The sequence below is a fragment of the Eublepharis macularius genome, chromosome 4 (genome assembly GCF_028583425.1).
Source record: "Eublepharis macularius isolate TG4126 chromosome 4, MPM_Emac_v1.0, whole genome shotgun sequence".
Classification (NCBI taxonomy): domain Eukaryota; kingdom Metazoa; phylum Chordata; class Lepidosauria; order Squamata; family Eublepharidae; genus Eublepharis; species Eublepharis macularius.
Genome location: NC_072793.1, coordinates 78,171,565 through 78,188,177, shown reverse-complemented (window position 1 = coordinate 78,188,177; position 16,613 = coordinate 78,171,565). Strand labels below are relative to the sequence as shown.

Genomic DNA, 16,613 nt, shown 5'->3' with positions numbered 1-16,613 from the left:
ATGACTCCAGGGAAAGCCAGGGGAACCAGGATTAGATGTAAGTACTGAATAGGCTACTTTCATTGTGCCATCATTATTTTAGCAACAAGCATAATCTCCACAGAAATCTGTAGGTTTGTTCATTATCATTCCCATTTTAAAGTTTGGGAACTAAAAAGTGTGCATGGGAATGTCCCTCAGAACAAAGCAGCTTCTCTATCCAAAAAGCTACTCTGGAGTCATCCTTATTTTGGAGGAAATCAAAAAGGGAATTCTGATAAAGAAAAAGTAAAACATTTTTGGAGTTGTTAGAAAATCCATGTCACTCTGCTCTTTCACATTCTAAGTAGCCTGGTTGCATGCCACCTGGTGACGTATTGAGGGATTTCAATGTGTTTTTGTTGTTACGTTTAATGATACAAAGTATATAAAATACCATATGCTTTCCTCCTGTAAGTATTTCATTTTGTGTTAGTAATGACTTCTGTTTCCAAAAAGCCTGATAACCCCTCTTTTGATTACCAGAACTTTTTGGAACTAAACTTGCACATCTTTTGCTCATGTTTGATGTTGCTTTTATAGGGCTTCCCAGGTCTAAGAGGAGAAAAAGGAGAAAAAAGTGAAAGAGGAGAAAAGGTCAGTATTACTTCTAGTGAACTAAACTTTAAAATAAAATCCTTCCTTTAATTCATATATTCATTTTAAATGTCCATACATCAAGAGAGCCTCTTCCAAAATAAACAGTGGAACTAATTTAAATGGTATTAGATGCTATGAAGGACACACACACCCTTCCTCACTTTCTTCACTTGGCTTGAATGAGAGTCTCCAGTTACTACCCAATCACTCTTTGCCAAAAGTACACCCTCAATTCTATCGTGGCAGTGTAAAAGGGGTTCAGCTTGTGCTGGCTTTTATACTTGGAATTCTTAACTAGAATTCCTTCTCAAGACAATGGTGTTACAGTTAGGGCAAAATATTTCTTTTTCCTCATATCAGAGGAGAACCTGTCTGGCCTTCCCTGTCAAACTCACTCACAAACTCTCCTCAAAATCCTGTCCACAACCAATTCTCATCCTGAAGGCTGGTTCTGACTGGCCAATCGAAGAGAAGGGAGCAGCTTGTCAATCAAGCTATTATTCCAGGCCATTATTTACTCCTTCCCTTCTAGCTCTCTGAGTGCTTCACTTAGGAAACCTTCTTTAAAGTGCATTCCTTCACAGATGCCATGAGATATTTTGTCATGATATATTTTAGAATTATATACTTCTGACTAAGTCCCATGTACTTCTGCTTTAGTCCATGAGAACTAAAGAGTTTAATGTGTCATCTCTCCTGAATGTTTTAACAGGGTTTTAAAAAATCTTTTGTATTAATTTTAAATTCTGTTTTTAAATTGTATCAATTATGCATTTATTTGTTGGTTATAATGGGTTTTAAGATGATGTTTTAATTTGTATGTTTTAAGTTTGTTAGCCACCTTGGTGGCCCTGTGAAGACAGAGAGATGGGGTAAAAATGTGTTAAAAATATAAATGTGCAGAAACAGGATATGATTATCATTTCAGATTTTGTGGACAGCAAAATTGAAAATTGAATGCACTATCTGCAAAAAAAATTAAATCTGGTCACAAGAAAGTTATCTTGTCAGAAAGAGTTGAACATAGCCTTCTTCCTGTCATCATAGCTTTCCTCATATAGTCTGTTATTTGGGAAAGCATTGAAACATGGTAACACTCCACTACCCCTAGCAGTCTAAATTCAGGCAGGAATTAAACAAATACAAATTATTTTTCATGTTTAAATCTGCTCCTGGACAACTTCGCAGTTGGAGAACAGTAGGGTTCAAATCCTCTTTCTGGCTCAAGCCAAGATCCGTTAAAAGCCAAGTTCCATTAGGCTATAGTTGTGTGCCCAGTTGTGTGTATACACATGGGACTAGTTTGTAAGTTACTAGAGAAGAGGAGGGATGCTTCTGCATACCCACAGACAACGTAATGTATGACTGGATCCTGTGTGTGCATAGATCTGTGCAGCCCCCTCTTTGTTTTTGAAGGTTGAAGGATCAAAACTTTTGTGTGTGCATAGACCCATATTACATACTACCTTGTAAGCATTAAGAGGGGAGGCATGTGAATGTTCACACCCTACCACAAAATATATGGACAGCCTGTTCTGGTTTGTGAACCAGAATCTCAGCAGTATGCAAAGTTAGGTGAAAGACTGAGGAGTAGAATTCTGGATTGTATCTCTAGATTATATCACTTTCAGAGGGAGGTAATGTTTTTGCTGTGTGTAGTAAACTAGCATGTCAGGGGAGAAGTTTAGCATACTATTGTGTGCTGATTTAATACGTGCAGGGAGCTTTTTTTTCTTGTGAGAGCAATCAAAATAGGAACCCCACCTGGATTCTGAAATGGCACAATTCTGCTGCAGGCTGAAGGAACATGTAATATATATATTTAGAGAGAGAGAGAGAATGAGAACTTGCTGCCCTTTAAATATGCTGAGAGCTCTGTTTCTATATTGATCTCTCTCTTGTAGGGGGCCTGCAAACAGAATGCTGCTGTTTCAGCCTTGTCCTTCTGTGCTTGCTCCCATCTCAGAGCTTCTCTCCACAAGACATCAGGCATGTGTGGTTCAAATGTCAACTGATACAATGTTTCCTGGGAACTGTAGTTTTAAAAGAGTCACTTGGGATCACTGTGGAGAGGAAGGTTGAAAATGCAAGCAAATGTTTTCTAGTGTAGTTTATGGGTGCAAGCTTTTATTTCCCACCCACCCCTCACTCTGGGTGGAATATGCCAGGTCTTAAAATAAAAGTTATCAAAGACAGAGCAGGGCAAGATGGCTGGGGGAGAGGAACTTTGCAATTCCACCCAGAGTATGGGGGCGGGGGGGACGACAAAAGGCTTGTGCCCATAAATTACACTAGAAAAAATGCTTCTAACCTAATTTTGCTTGAATTTACAACCTTCCTCTCCACAGCGATCCCAAGCGACTCTTTTAAAACTACAGTTCCGAGGAAACATTGAAGAGCATGTGCCAGATGTCTTGTGAAGAGAGACTCAATCTCTGGTGCTCTTTTGATATGCTACATGTGCCTTCAGCCTCATTCTATCACATCATTCTGGATAATGTGCAGATACGAGTTTATGGCACAGAATACATCCATGGATACGCATGAAACCCCTCTGATTTCTAATCAAGATTTAAGCATAGATGTAATCCTGCCTCATTCTGTCGAAGGCTTTCACGGCTGGAGAACGATGACCTAACCTTGTGACCTAACTGAAAGTTTGTTTTGTGGGTGTAACAGCCTTATTCCACCATTGTCTGACAACCAGTTACTTCCAATGGGATAACGAATTCTATGAACAGATGGATGGGGTGGCCATGGGGAGCCCTCTCAGCCCAGTTATAGCAAACTTCTACATGGAACATTTTGAAAAAAACAGCTCTAGAATCAGCACCCCACAAACCTACAGTCTGGTTCTGGTTTGTGGATGATACCTTTATCATTTGGAGCCACAGTGAGGAAGAATTGATGGAGTTTTTAAACCACCTCAACAATATCCACCTGAACATACAATTCACCATGGAGAAAGAAATCGAGAGTAACCTTCCATTTCTAGATACCTTGGTCATCCGCAAAACAAACTTTCAGTTAGGTCACAAGGTCTACAGGAAACCAACTCACATGGATCGGTACTTACACAAAAACTCCAATCACCACCCTTGACAGAAAAGAGGCATAATAAAAACATTAGTAGACCATGCAAGACAGATATGTGAACCACACTTTCTCAACAAGGAAACTAATCATCTAAACCATGCACTTCAAGCAAATGGCTACTCCAGAAATGAAATCAGAAGAGTGATTAAACCAAGGATAAATCAAACAACTAAGGAAAAACAGTCTTCCACAGGAAAAGTGTTTTTGTCATATATCAAAGGAATCACTGATCAGATGGGAAAGCTTATGAAAAAGCACAACCTACAAACAGTATTCAGACCCACCAGAAAAATACAACAGATGCTACAATCAGCAAAAGACAGTAGAGACCCCTCACCTCTGCAGGAGTATACCGCATACCCCGCAGCTGTGGACAAGTTTACATCGGGACCACACAGTGTAGCATCCAGACAAGAATAAAAGTAGATGAAAGACACTGCAGACTTGGCCATCTGGAAAAATTAGCAGTGGCTGAACATAGCCTAATTCAAACAGGACACAGTATCCTATTCCAAGACACTAAAATACTGGACAACATTTTCAACTACTTTGTCAGATTGCACAGGGAAGCCATTGAAATTCATAAGCATAAGCACAATTTCAACAGGAAAGAAGAGACTTTAAGAATGAATAGAGCATGGTTCCCAGTCCTGAAAAACAATAGGCTAACAAACAACTCTACATCCTACAATAGCCCTGCAGAGAAGATTAGCATATCAAGCACCAATTCATATGCAAAAGAACCTCCTCAGGATACAATGAAGCCTCCTTCCATTAACATTCCACACCCTGAGAAACTCTTACAGGATGACTCAGCCCAAACCCACCTTCCTGAGTAGATATAAATTACCTGCCAACATCTTTTCCACACTATGACACTGAGAGATCTCTGTCTTTTGGTGCTACACCTCTGAAGATGCCAGTCACAGCTACTGGCGAAACGTCAGGAACTACAATGCCAAGACCACAGATATACAGCCCAGAAAATCCACAACAATCAACTGCCTCATTCTGTTCATGCATGATATATAAGCAAGCTCTTCATGTCAATTTACTTAGTTAATACACTAGATCAGTAATTCTTAACCTTTTTTGGTATGGTGCCCCACAAGTCCAAATTTACTTTATATGGTGATACATCTAGGGCTAGCTCAAGTGATTGAGAAGGTGCTGGGGCAGGAGTATGCTGAGTTGAGGAGATACAGGAAGATGGCAATTGTCTGCAAAGAGGTGGATGGCAAGAGGCTTAGTGAAGTACATCTTCCACTGCAGGTAGAGAGCAGTGAGGCACTGCAGGGAAATGGGCAAGAGATTGGGCTGCTGAAGGAGCAGTGCCAAGGCAGAGCCTACTCTCACACACACACCTTTCTCTCTTCCTCTCATTTTTCCATGCACTGAACTGCTTCTACCTACTCTCCAGCGTTTTTTCCTCTTAATCTAGCCACTATAATAATCGCTGATTCCGCACACATTGGATAATGCACTTTCAATGCACTTTAGCTATTGTTTGGAAGTGGCTTTTTTGTTTCAGACTCGAAAAATTCAGTTCCAAATGATCTCTAAAGAGGATTGGAAGTGCATTATCCAATGTGTGCGGAATCGCTGTTAGTAGTTGCTGGACAGCTTCCCCCCACCCCTCATTATTGTCGCAAAAGGGGAAGGTGAGGCAAGAATGTGAGAAGTTGAAAAGGGGGAAGAAGAAAGAAAGAAAGAAAGAAAGAAAGAAAGAAAGAAAGAAAGAAAGAAAGAAAGAAAGAAAGAAAGAAAGAAAGAAAGAAAGAAAGAAAGAAAGAAAGAAAGGAGGGTGCAAATGTCAGGACTCAGGAGCTGCCATTAGGGATGGCTGACCTGTGACCCACTTTACGTGGCTTCTTGACCCAGTTTTGAATCCTGAGCCACAAGTTGGGAAACACTGCACTAGATTGCCATTAAATATGTGTGGCTTTATACTAGCTTAATGGTTTTATGTAAGTGTTTGCAGCAATACCACAGCTACAGGGTAAGTTCACAGAAATGAAATTCTCAGAATCCAAAAATGATGACAGAAGATGATAGTTGAATTTAGGACATAACTCCTGTTTTCTTTTACTCAAATCTTTCAGAGCATCAAGGATTCATTTTTCTTTTGTATCCACAGGGAGAAAGAGGACTGCCAGGCAGAAAAGGAGCAAAGGGGCAAAAAGGAGAACCGGGCCCACCTGGATTGGATCAGCCTTGTCCAGTGGTATGGTTTTGATATTACAGGGAATTTGTTCCCTTTTAAAATAGCTCAGCTGTCTTTTGACAAGTGCTTTGGAAGTCTTAAAAGATTTCTGCAGTTAGGCTATTTTGTACTGGATCACAATAGTCTGTTTTTATTTTATTTTCTCATGTGACACTGGAATGTATCTTTGTTGAGATGTTCTTCCCATCGTGTTTAAAGATAGACACAAATGTGGAAAAGCCATCTGACAGCAATCAAAGAAGGGAGGCAACAAAAACAGACATCGCCAACCACTTACAGTAACAACTAAAAAATGCAATACACAGGTAGCCTGGCCCTTGAACTCAGTAGGCAAGTTCCCAATGAGCCACTGGTGGCCAGGGGCAAGCAGAGCCACAGCAGTCACTCAACCACTCAGATCTGAGCCACAGCAGCAATGGCAATGGGTGTAGACTCACCCAAGTGGGACCCGTGGGCTCAGCTCAACAGTCCAGTCCACCCCTGATGCAGTAGTAGAAAATCATTGGATACAGGACAGATTCAGAAAGATGCTTCACTCTTCAGACTAACCCCATATGTCTGTTGAATATGTATTTCACTTGGAAAAATCTGGGTGATAACTGTAGAAAGAAACAGATTGGGTAGGTGATTAAGAGAGATCCATAAAGCAAATAGCTCCATAATCCTATGCAAATATTTTATATTTCAGAACTAGCAAGCACTAGATTCTATAAAAAAGAACAGTGCTACCTAACAAGAAAGCCAACAGTTTTATTTTTAAAGAATATTGCAAATTGCTTGGTTTGTGCTATGTTTGTGTGGATTTGGTAACTCAAATCTATCATTTATGTATTATGATGAAATAAACAGCTGTTCAGGTAGGTATTTTTTCTGATGCTTATTGTGAGTTGATACCTTCATTTAGTAACATATGGTTCTAATATTTCAACTGAAAGTACTACTGCAGTAAATGTAAAGAAAATATTTTGTTTTATACAAAGGTAGGTGTGACACCCTTACACACTGCCAGCCTCCATAAACCTCTCTATACAGGTTTGAGGCTTCACAAGCAGTTAAGGGCAGTCATCATAACACACCATTTGTCTAACCTCTGTTTAGCCAGTAGTGAGCCCTGACCCAAATCCACACCATGTCCTCTCTCTCTCTCCTCTTCCCAAAGACACCACCAGACAGGCAGTCTGTTCCCTCTATTCACTACCCCTCACCCAACTATTGCCCTGGGCTATTAGGGAATGGGAGCTCAATTGTTTACTCCCTCTGCACTGCCACCATTTAGTTAAATTAGGCCCACTGGTCATGACCAGTATGCTTGATGTTCATGTATGTGTTTTATGTCCTCTCAGCCAACAACTTCAGGCCAGCCAGGTTTAAAACACAAACCAGAATAGCTTCTATTTACAGGATATTTAACACAGGAATGAATTATTTAAAACACAAAGAAATACTGGTATTAAGAGATGTACATATAACCCCAAATTCTTATAATAGTGGATGGTTATAATATAAATTAACAAGTGTCAATAGCCAGGTATTACCTCTATTGTCTCTCCTCAGCAGTTTCCAGTCCTTCTTTCCATCTCACCAACTGCCTTAACCAATCTTCCAACTGGCCCTAGCCCTAGCATTCTACCTGCTCTCATTGACTGTTCTCTGGGAGAGGTTGAGCTGGCTCTAGTCCTGTCCATCATAGTAGGGCACATTTTTCCTTTCATCAGCAGCTTCTGCTCTAATTAGTACATATGAAATAAGAAAACATTAGAAATGAACTCTTTTAATCCACCAGTTGACCAAATTAAAAACTTTTTTGTCAGATGCATTATAATAGTTGATCATGCTGTGTAAAATGGGTTGGATCCTATGAAACATGACTGGAAAGGATTCATGGAACAAATTCAGCCCTTCTTCCTGCACCCGACTGTACATCTCAAAATGAAACTCCAGAGTGTGAGAGTGGCATGCTGTATACAGAATAGGGCTCTGCAGCTTGGTTTTGTTCATGTAACTAGTATCTTTTACATTTTAATTACCTTTAAAAGCATGTAGTGGAGGCAGAATAATATAAATTAACCCTACCTTCATGTTCTGCAAACAGTGTTTATGACTGAAATAGATTTTGTGCATATTTTGGTTGGGTTCCTTGTTTTCTTTTGTGGGAGGGATGGTAGCATTCTTGGACAGAGACAAGAGAATAAAAGCAACAATATTTAGCAAAAATGTCTAAATACTGTATTTTACTGTGCAACTGTAATGGTATGAAACTTGTTTTGAAAAAAGTTGATAGATTGTATATTAGAGGCTATAATCTGGGTTCCATTGCAGAATAATGGCAAAAATCTAGAGATATTCTTTAGTGGGATTCATAGATGGATACGTATATATCTTATATACTAATAGCAAAATGGCCCTGATCTGTGAATACTTAAGTCTAGAGATTGGAGCTATGAACGGACAAGACAGATCTTCATACACACCTGAAAAATACCCTAGGTTTGCAGAAAAATCTGGAATCTAAAAAACATACATTTGGAGGTTTAAAAAAAACCCCACCAAAATGATAAAGGAGCTCTTGTAGGTCAGTACTCCAGGCTTGGTTTCTGTCAGAAAAAGGCCGGAGGGGCAGGGCCCTTTCCAGAGCTGTTTTGGCCTTACTCATTGGGACCAGGCTCAGTAGCAACCACCACATGACTTGATGCCACATGACTACCCAGGCCTGGCAGCTTGCTACTGCTCAACAGCAGCCCCCCTCCCACAAGCCAGTGTACTGTAGTGGTTAGGGATTCAGAGTACGGTGTGGGAGACCCAGGTTAGAATCACCACTCTGCTTTGGAAGCTCACGGGTGGCTCCGATCCAGTCGCACACTCTCAGCCTTACTTACAACAACTCTCAGGGTTGTTGTAAGGATAATATGGAGGCAAGAAGCATGATGTAAGCTGCTTTGGGTTGCCACTGTGGAGGAAGACAGTATATAAATGAAGTAAATTAGTGGATATAGATGAAGACAGAGGAAAGATTAAAGGTAATTTGTTTAATGGCTTTGAAGGAGAGAAGGAAATAGGGAAAGGTGAGCATATGAGGGCTACCAGGAGGAGAGAAAGAGGATATAGTTTGGGGAAGTACCCCCCACAAGTCTTTACAGGTTCCCTTCCACTCATCTGGGCCTGGTTCAGCCTTCGTCATGCAACTGGACCATAGGGGAGAAGCTGGAGTGGAAGGTGAAAATGGGGACAGACAAAGGTGGGTGGGAAGCAGAAAAGAAAACAGAAGGGGAGAGGCTATGGGGGGCAGGGAAGAGAATGAGAACATGGTGTGGGAGGGGAACATGAGGTGCACTCCCCCAAGCCCTTGTGGATCCCCCACTTGTAATAGGTATAATGTTTGTAGTTTACTTTCTGTGCATTATTAGGTCACCCAAAAGAGTTTGTGATTCTTTAATTCTTCATTACTAATGTTGTTTATTCAGTCTAGCATTTGTTTTTGGGTAGTGGTATAGGAGGAAGTGTTTGAAAATTGTTTTAGTAAGAGACTGTTGACCTGACATCTAAATAGGCTTGTACAAACCTACTGAGTTGAATAAAAAACAAAAATGTATATTTTAGATGATCTCTCACAAAGCAGAAACCAGTAATATTTATGCCTAATATAAACAGACCTCTCAACTAGTTGTGACTTTAGAAGTTTGGACTTCCAGCATCATCTGCTGTTTTTTGTATTTTTGTCAGGGAATAAAATTAACATGTCAGGATCAGGTTTTTTTAAAAAAAGAATCTCAGGGAGAAGGAGCTCATTATCCTAGTGCAGTTCTTTTCCAAGATTACAAAAAAAATTATGAGGGCAGGAAGCTGGAGAAAGGACGGAGGTACATATTTTACCTTTAACTGACCGATGCAATGGGCACCATGCAGATGCTGACATAACAAGACAAATCATATTACTGGGTTGCACATCAGCAAATAGTCAATATACAACAGAGGATCAGTTACACTTTTTTGTATACCACTCTGAAACCAATAGGCTGATTGGTGCCAGGGCCAGCTGGCACCATTTGGTTACATTAAGACGTTCCCCTCTTCCTGCTCCATGCAAGATCCAGAACAGCAGCAGCACAGATGGAAGAAAGTGTCTTCCTGTCCAGACCACCTCATGGAATCCAGAACAGGCTTCAGAGGCAGTACCTTTTCAGCCTACCTTGGAACCAAGCAGCTATGTTGATGGGAGGAAACTTGTCCCAGGCACATCATCCCTGCAGAGGCCAGAATGGGCCCTAAAGGCAGCACCACAGCAGTCCACCTTAGACGCAAGCAGCAACTGCAGAGGTCTGGGAGGTGATTTATATAACCAATGCAGAGTCACCAGTAAACAGGGAATTCTCTCTGCATAGCAGAGGCATACAACTTATGACTGAACAATTCAAACATTCTGCTAGTCGGGAATGTTTTGCTGCCTGCCTGGACCTGAGAAAATGAAGAAGGGAAAATTTTTAAGCATAATAATACTTGGTTGGCAAAATGTATTTGTGGATCACAGTTTGTGTAGAGAATATAGGCTGAGGCTCATGTTGAACGGATGGTTCAGAACCTTGCACAAGACGCTCTGGAAGCCTCATACCTCATGCCATTTTAGTACTTCATACTCTGAGACACAGGAGCAATATTTTTTTTTGCTTTACTTCTTTACAGCTGCTACAGAAAAGAAGAAGCTCTATTAATTTCCACCCACCAGGTTAAGCAGGTACTTACTAGGAAGCTGCAGCATGTTTACAACACAAGAGGACATTTGTGCTTTTGATCTGGCATGATAAAGACCTGGATTCTAACTGCTAATCTTGTTTTGCTTTTTTCAGTTTATGGGAGAATAGCGAGTTCATAAAAAAATAGGAACAAATGTGCTCCTAGATTGCAGTATGCATATACCCAAATCTGTGAGGTTTCTGAAGAGAGATTTCCTTACCACTTTGTTTCTCCTTTCCTTTCCTATTAACTTTTCTGTGTATTTCTCCATTCTCAATTAACAGTTCATTTTTAAAGGAGAGCCAGGTTTACCAGAACTGGATGGTGTGAATATGCTCTGCCCTTTGGTACGGTATCTCCTTTATTTCTTTCCTTTCCTGCATGGCTTCTTCTGATTGGCTTCATCCTCACGCTGGAAAGTACAAATCCCTTTTAGTATGGATAATTGAACACTTCCCTGCCTCGTTCCACAGAGGGAAGAAAATGCAAATTGATAATTTCCTTTTTTTATCCGACAGTCAGCACACATTCATCTCTATAAATGTTTGGAGTGTACAGATTGTCAAAAGAGCAAAATTGCTGTAACAGAACACACTTGCCAGAACACATCAAGTGTTTATTTGACCTCTGAAAGACCAAAAAACGTAGAATGAGGTATAGATCCTAGGCAACATTTCCTCAAGCCAGGGCAAACCTACAGCACATACTTTATTCCATTCAAATCAGAGGAATGCTAAATGATGAAAGAAATGCATTTATATATTTTATTTTTAAAGTATGAGAGGATCACCTCACCATTCAGGATATGGTTTCTGCTTTAACATGGGAGGGAAGTTCATAGCAATATAGTACCACCCATGCTTTAAATGTATAAAAGCCAAGATTCATTCCCTGATCTCTCCAGTTAAGTGTCTTACAAAGTTTCTGTTATGAGACCTTGTATAAGGTAGCTTTGTATGTCCATGTGATCAGCTCATGAAATCCACTTGCATTCAAGGCTCCTGTGGTTCCTGTGGCTACCAAGTCTTGACAGGGCAGAGTAGCCCACTAGAGCCTTGTAAGGCAGGCAATATTAAATACAAAAAAACTCCAGTGGCACTGTAAAGACTAACAGCATTTTTTTCTAGTATGAACTTTCTGAAGAAGTTCTGTACTGGAATAAATGTTAGTCTTTAAAGTACCACTGGATTTCTGTTTGGTGTAGTGGTTAAGAGCAGCAGGACTCTAATCTGGAGAACCAGATTTGATTCCTCACTCCTCCACTTGAAGCCAGCTGGATGACCTTGGGTCAGTCATAGCTTCTAGGAGCTCTCTCAGCCACACCCACCTCACAGGGTGATTGTTGTGGGGATAACAACATACTTGGTAAACCGCTCTGAGTATGGCATTACGCTGTCCTGAAGGGCAGTATATAAATCAATAGTTATTATTGTTATTGTTGTGTTTTGCTACAGTAGACTAATAGAGCTACCCCACTGGAAATATTAAACAATTCCAAGAGCAGTGCTGACATATAACTAGTTGTATAATGATCATGCCGAATAATTGCAACAAACACATGAAGCTATCTTATATTGAGTCAGGCACTGGCTCATCAAAGTCAGTATTGTCTAATATGAGTGGCAGTGACTCTCCAACATCTCATCCAGAGGTTTTTCACGTCTCCTACAACTTGATCCCTTTAAACAGAAACACCAGGAATTGAATCGGGAATTATTTGAGAGCAAAGCAGATAGCCTACTACTAAACCACTTCATCCCATTCAGTATTAGGGAGCCACTTTTGGGCATACCTGTGAACTTTGAAGAGTGACCCAAGGTGTGATTTAAGGCAGACTTTTAGTTGAGAGGTATATATGTCTACACAGTAATTTAAAAAAAAAGAGGTGCCAGTATTCACAATGTTTGCCAACTTGGGAGCCCAAGCCCACCAGGTCAAAAGAGGTGTCAATACTGTGTGCCAGTGCATACCACCAGAAAAAAGCCCTGTGCCTACAAGGATATAAACATGCTGAGCTACATTTATAAATAACATCACAAACATTCAATGCCAATTTAGACTGAAGCCATTTCTCTTCATAATTGCCTTTTGTGCCCCTCCCCCTTCCTCCTTGCTGGGTCCCTGGACTTCTTAGCCATGATTCATGTGTGCCTATTCCCCACCCCCCATGCATGCTTTGGTCCTGAAAATGTGCTTGGTTTGGAGTGATCCTGCATGGTTAACTGATGGGCATCCATTCTGGCAACTTCTGAGTTTAGCTATGTGTTGAAAACATTAGAGCACAGTTTCTCAAGCACCCAGTTGGGACCCAGTATCAACCTAACTGTCCTAACTTGTTGGCATAGCATAATGGTTATCATTCTTCTTTCCTTCAGAGAACCGTTTTTGCATCATCTGCTGAGGGAGCACTGTGTATCTGTCACAGGACACTTGTGCGTTGCAGAAAAGTCTGTAGTTAGCACACTTAGGTGCTAACTACACATTTCTCTCTCTTACTGTCTCTTTCTCTCTGGAGAGGAAATGACAGCAGAGATGGTGGCAGCTCCTTTCCTCATCTGTATACTGAGCCACTAAAGGTAACGGAGAGGCAGTGATGCCTGGAGGCAGCAGCAATTCCTCGCCCACCCCCATCCACAGTGCTGCAGCTGAATAGGCAGTAATGATGGGACTGGCAGTGATGGTTGGTCCTTGCTTTCTCACAGCGCCACCACCAACTCTCCTGCACTCAGCATCACAGCTGAAGAGAGGCAGCAATTTTGGGGGCAGGTGGCATCAGTGGCAGTTCTGTGCAAGTGCAGAATTCTTTAGGAGGGTGTGGGGGGGTTAACCCTCCGTTTTAGGTGAGATTTTTCCACAAACCTGGGGGAGGGTCTCCAAGTTTGTAGGAAAATCTTCCTTCTCTCCATCTAGACCTGATTTGCAGGTTTAAATATCTGCAGATGGGGCCAGGTTTGAAAATTAAATATATTGATGCTGCCTGACATGACTTTTTAACAGCTAATTTTAGGGGAGGTAAACTAAACTCTACTGTTATGCTCTTTATTTTGTCCACACAGTTCCAAGAGTTATCCCCATTTCCAGAAAATGTAAAGTGTTATGGAATAATGAAGAAACAAAATATATTATACAGGGCCCCACTGAACTGCCATTCTTCTGACATTTTTCTCTTATTAGTTTGAGTAATGTTTCATGTTCTAATGTGTGATGGATTTGTCTACAGAGTGATGTCAGGATAAAAATGGTAACCAACTTATATATAGCATTCTACTACTTCAGCTTTATCCAGATGTTGCTGGCTTGTGAAACACACCATGTTTGTGCAAATCATCTGGATAGCTTCAGAATGTGCACACTGAATGTGCAAACTGGTGTGTGTGTGTGTGTGTGAGAGAGAGAGAGAGAGAGAGAGAGAGAGAGAGAGAGAGAGAGAGAATGAGACGCTGGCTCATCTGTCTTGTTTTTGATTCACATGGTTCTATTAGTTGATTCCATGCATGGGAACTATTCAGATTTTTCTTTCTAGAACTGAAAAGGAAATTATGCTTACTCAAAGGAGATTTTGTCTCCAACTTCATACAGTGATTGATAGATTGGTAGAGAAGAAGGGAATGTTGTGAGCCACTTTGGGTCCCCATTGAGGAGAAAAGTGTGGTATAAATGAAGTAAATAAATAACTTAATAGCCATAGACTGTCGCCTTAGGAGACCAGTATGCCTTAGCCATTGTGATTATACTTTCCACTTTGAGAAACATACAGCCATTTCCTAGTAGACCACACAAAATCTCAGAGCTACTCAAGCTCAGAGATACTCTCTGAGAGATCAGTTAATAGAAATATGGCTAAATTTGTAACAGATGACATGTACTTGTACATGTTGTCTCCATCAAAATTCTATTACTGCATAAAGCAAAACATTCAGGCAGTTAAACTTAACTAGAATCCAGACAGGTTTTTTAAAGTTTTAAAAGTAGTTGTTTGTAAACTCCAGTAATTACTTCATTTTGCAAAATAGATATATTGAATATGATTTCACTAATATATACCTACTTTTGCACAAACACTACACTTGATGGGGTAGGCTGCATACACTTATATCAGTTGATGTTACAGCTGTGGATCTTGCTGGTTCATCACAAATGAATGTGATGGCTTTTTCTACATGATATATTTGTTTTCCAAGAGTTCAAAAGTGTTCATTATTTTTTTTGTAGGGACCAGATGGATTGCCAGTACCAGGGTGTTGGCACAAGGTATGTATTCTGTTTTTTTTCCTTCACTTTGATATTGGTTTGTTACTCAGCAAGAACAACAGTGCTCTCCCAGTCCTCCTAGATATAGTTTAGAAATCCAGGGTTTTTTCAGTTTTCATGTTGACTTTGCATCTTGCCCTTATATTCTAATCATGGTATATTTTTATTGTGATTTTACAACTAATTTCAAGTTAGGCAGCTTCGGATGGGGCTACACAAGATGGCAGCAGATCCACATCTTTGAGCATTGGCTGCTGCATACAGCAGGAAAAACAGAGAGGTGAAAGTGATTCCCAATAAAGAAGCAACAGACAGGAGGGAGTTCTGATTGCTTTTTGCTCCCCCCATCCTCGCTGACTTTACACTCAGCCAGATAATTGTAACTTTGATCCTGAACTTTTTCATTTGTAAACATTTGGAGAACTTTAGGTAAAAGGGAACTTTTGAGATGCAAAATCCTCACTCCATTTATCTTTTTCCAGAAAGCACAAAATACTAAGAACAGAAAAAAAACAAGAAAAAAATCCAAAAAGAAATCCATAAAACCTTAGTAAGAAAAAAAACCAAGGCAATAAAAACATCAGTAAACAATGACTTGAGAGCAACTGAAGTCTCTCATTGCCCTCATTCTGAATTAGATGAAGGGACACACGGACACACATGTGAGCGCATGCGCACACGTTTCTGCATAGTAAAACAGGAAAAGATGGCCTGGTTGCCTGAGAAATGAAAACACTTTCACACTCTTTCCAGCTCTTGTTTAGTAAATATTGGAGCTCTATATATGTTCCCCAACAATATTCTACAAAAGTCTATGCTGTTTTCATTAGGGGTGTGCACCCCAAAAATATTCGGGTTTCCTGCTTCGGATTTACCTGAATTCAGAAATACCCAAAACCCAAAACGGCAAGCCGCTTCAGATTCGGGTATTTGAATCGCTTCAGAATGCTCCGTAAAGATTTGGAGCATTCCAAAGTGATTCAGGGGGCTGGGCTTTCTCCCAGCTCCCCCACCCACTCCCACCCTCCTCACCTCCCACTTAGCCCCCCCCCCACGTCATCTCCAACCCACTTACCTGGCTGGGCGGGGAAGACCAGAGCTGCCTCCTCCGCCGCCGCCGCCACCTCCTCCAGGCCCGCAGGGTTACGGGGAGGGCTGGAGCCGCCACTGCCACGCCACCTTCTCCAGACCTACAGGGTGGCCGGGAAGGCCAGAACCGGTGGCGCGCGGCACTGCAGGGTGGTGGGGAAGGCTTTTTTGGCCACCACCACAGCCACATGGGCCCACAGTGGCCATTTGAGAGGCAGGAGGGGCCTTTTCAGCCTCGTCTGCTGCCATGTGGGCCCTCAGGGCTGTGGGGAGGGCTGGAGCCGCTGCTGCCGCTGCCATGCCACCTCCTCCAGGGCCGCAGCGGCCCACAGGGTGGTCAGAAAGGCCGGATCCGGCAGCGCGTGGCCCCGCAAGTCAGCAGGGAAGGCTGGAGTTGCTGCTGCTGCGCCACCCCGCTGCCTCCACAGCTGCAGCGGCCTGCAGCAAGCAGCAGGGCCAAGGTAAGTGGGGGGGTGGGGAGCTAGAGGTGGGATGTTTAAAGGGCCCTGCTGCTTGCAAGAGGCAGGGAAAGGGCCCTTTCAGCTTGGCCCCCAAAGCAACCTGAATGCTTCAGGGAAGCTTTGATTCGGGATTCCCGAATCTTTGC

The 16,613-nt window shown here is 41.6% G+C and overlaps 1 protein-coding gene across 1 annotated transcript in view; it reads left to right on the top strand.

The window, feature by feature from the left end:
• Window positions 1-16,613, top strand: part of LOC129327368 (collagen alpha-1(XXIII) chain-like) — a 507,186-nt gene that overhangs the window by 483,360 nt on the left and 7,213 nt on the right. Inside the window, exons 30-34 of the mRNA XM_054975948.1 lie at window positions 11-37; window positions 562-615; window positions 5,852-5,938; window positions 10,951-11,013; window positions 14,879-14,917. Coding sequence (XP_054831923.1) covers window positions 11-37; window positions 562-615; window positions 5,852-5,938; window positions 10,951-11,013; window positions 14,879-14,917 — 270 coding nt within the window. The remainder of the gene's footprint in view (window positions 1-10; window positions 38-561; window positions 616-5,851; window positions 5,939-10,950; window positions 11,014-14,878; window positions 14,918-16,613) is intronic.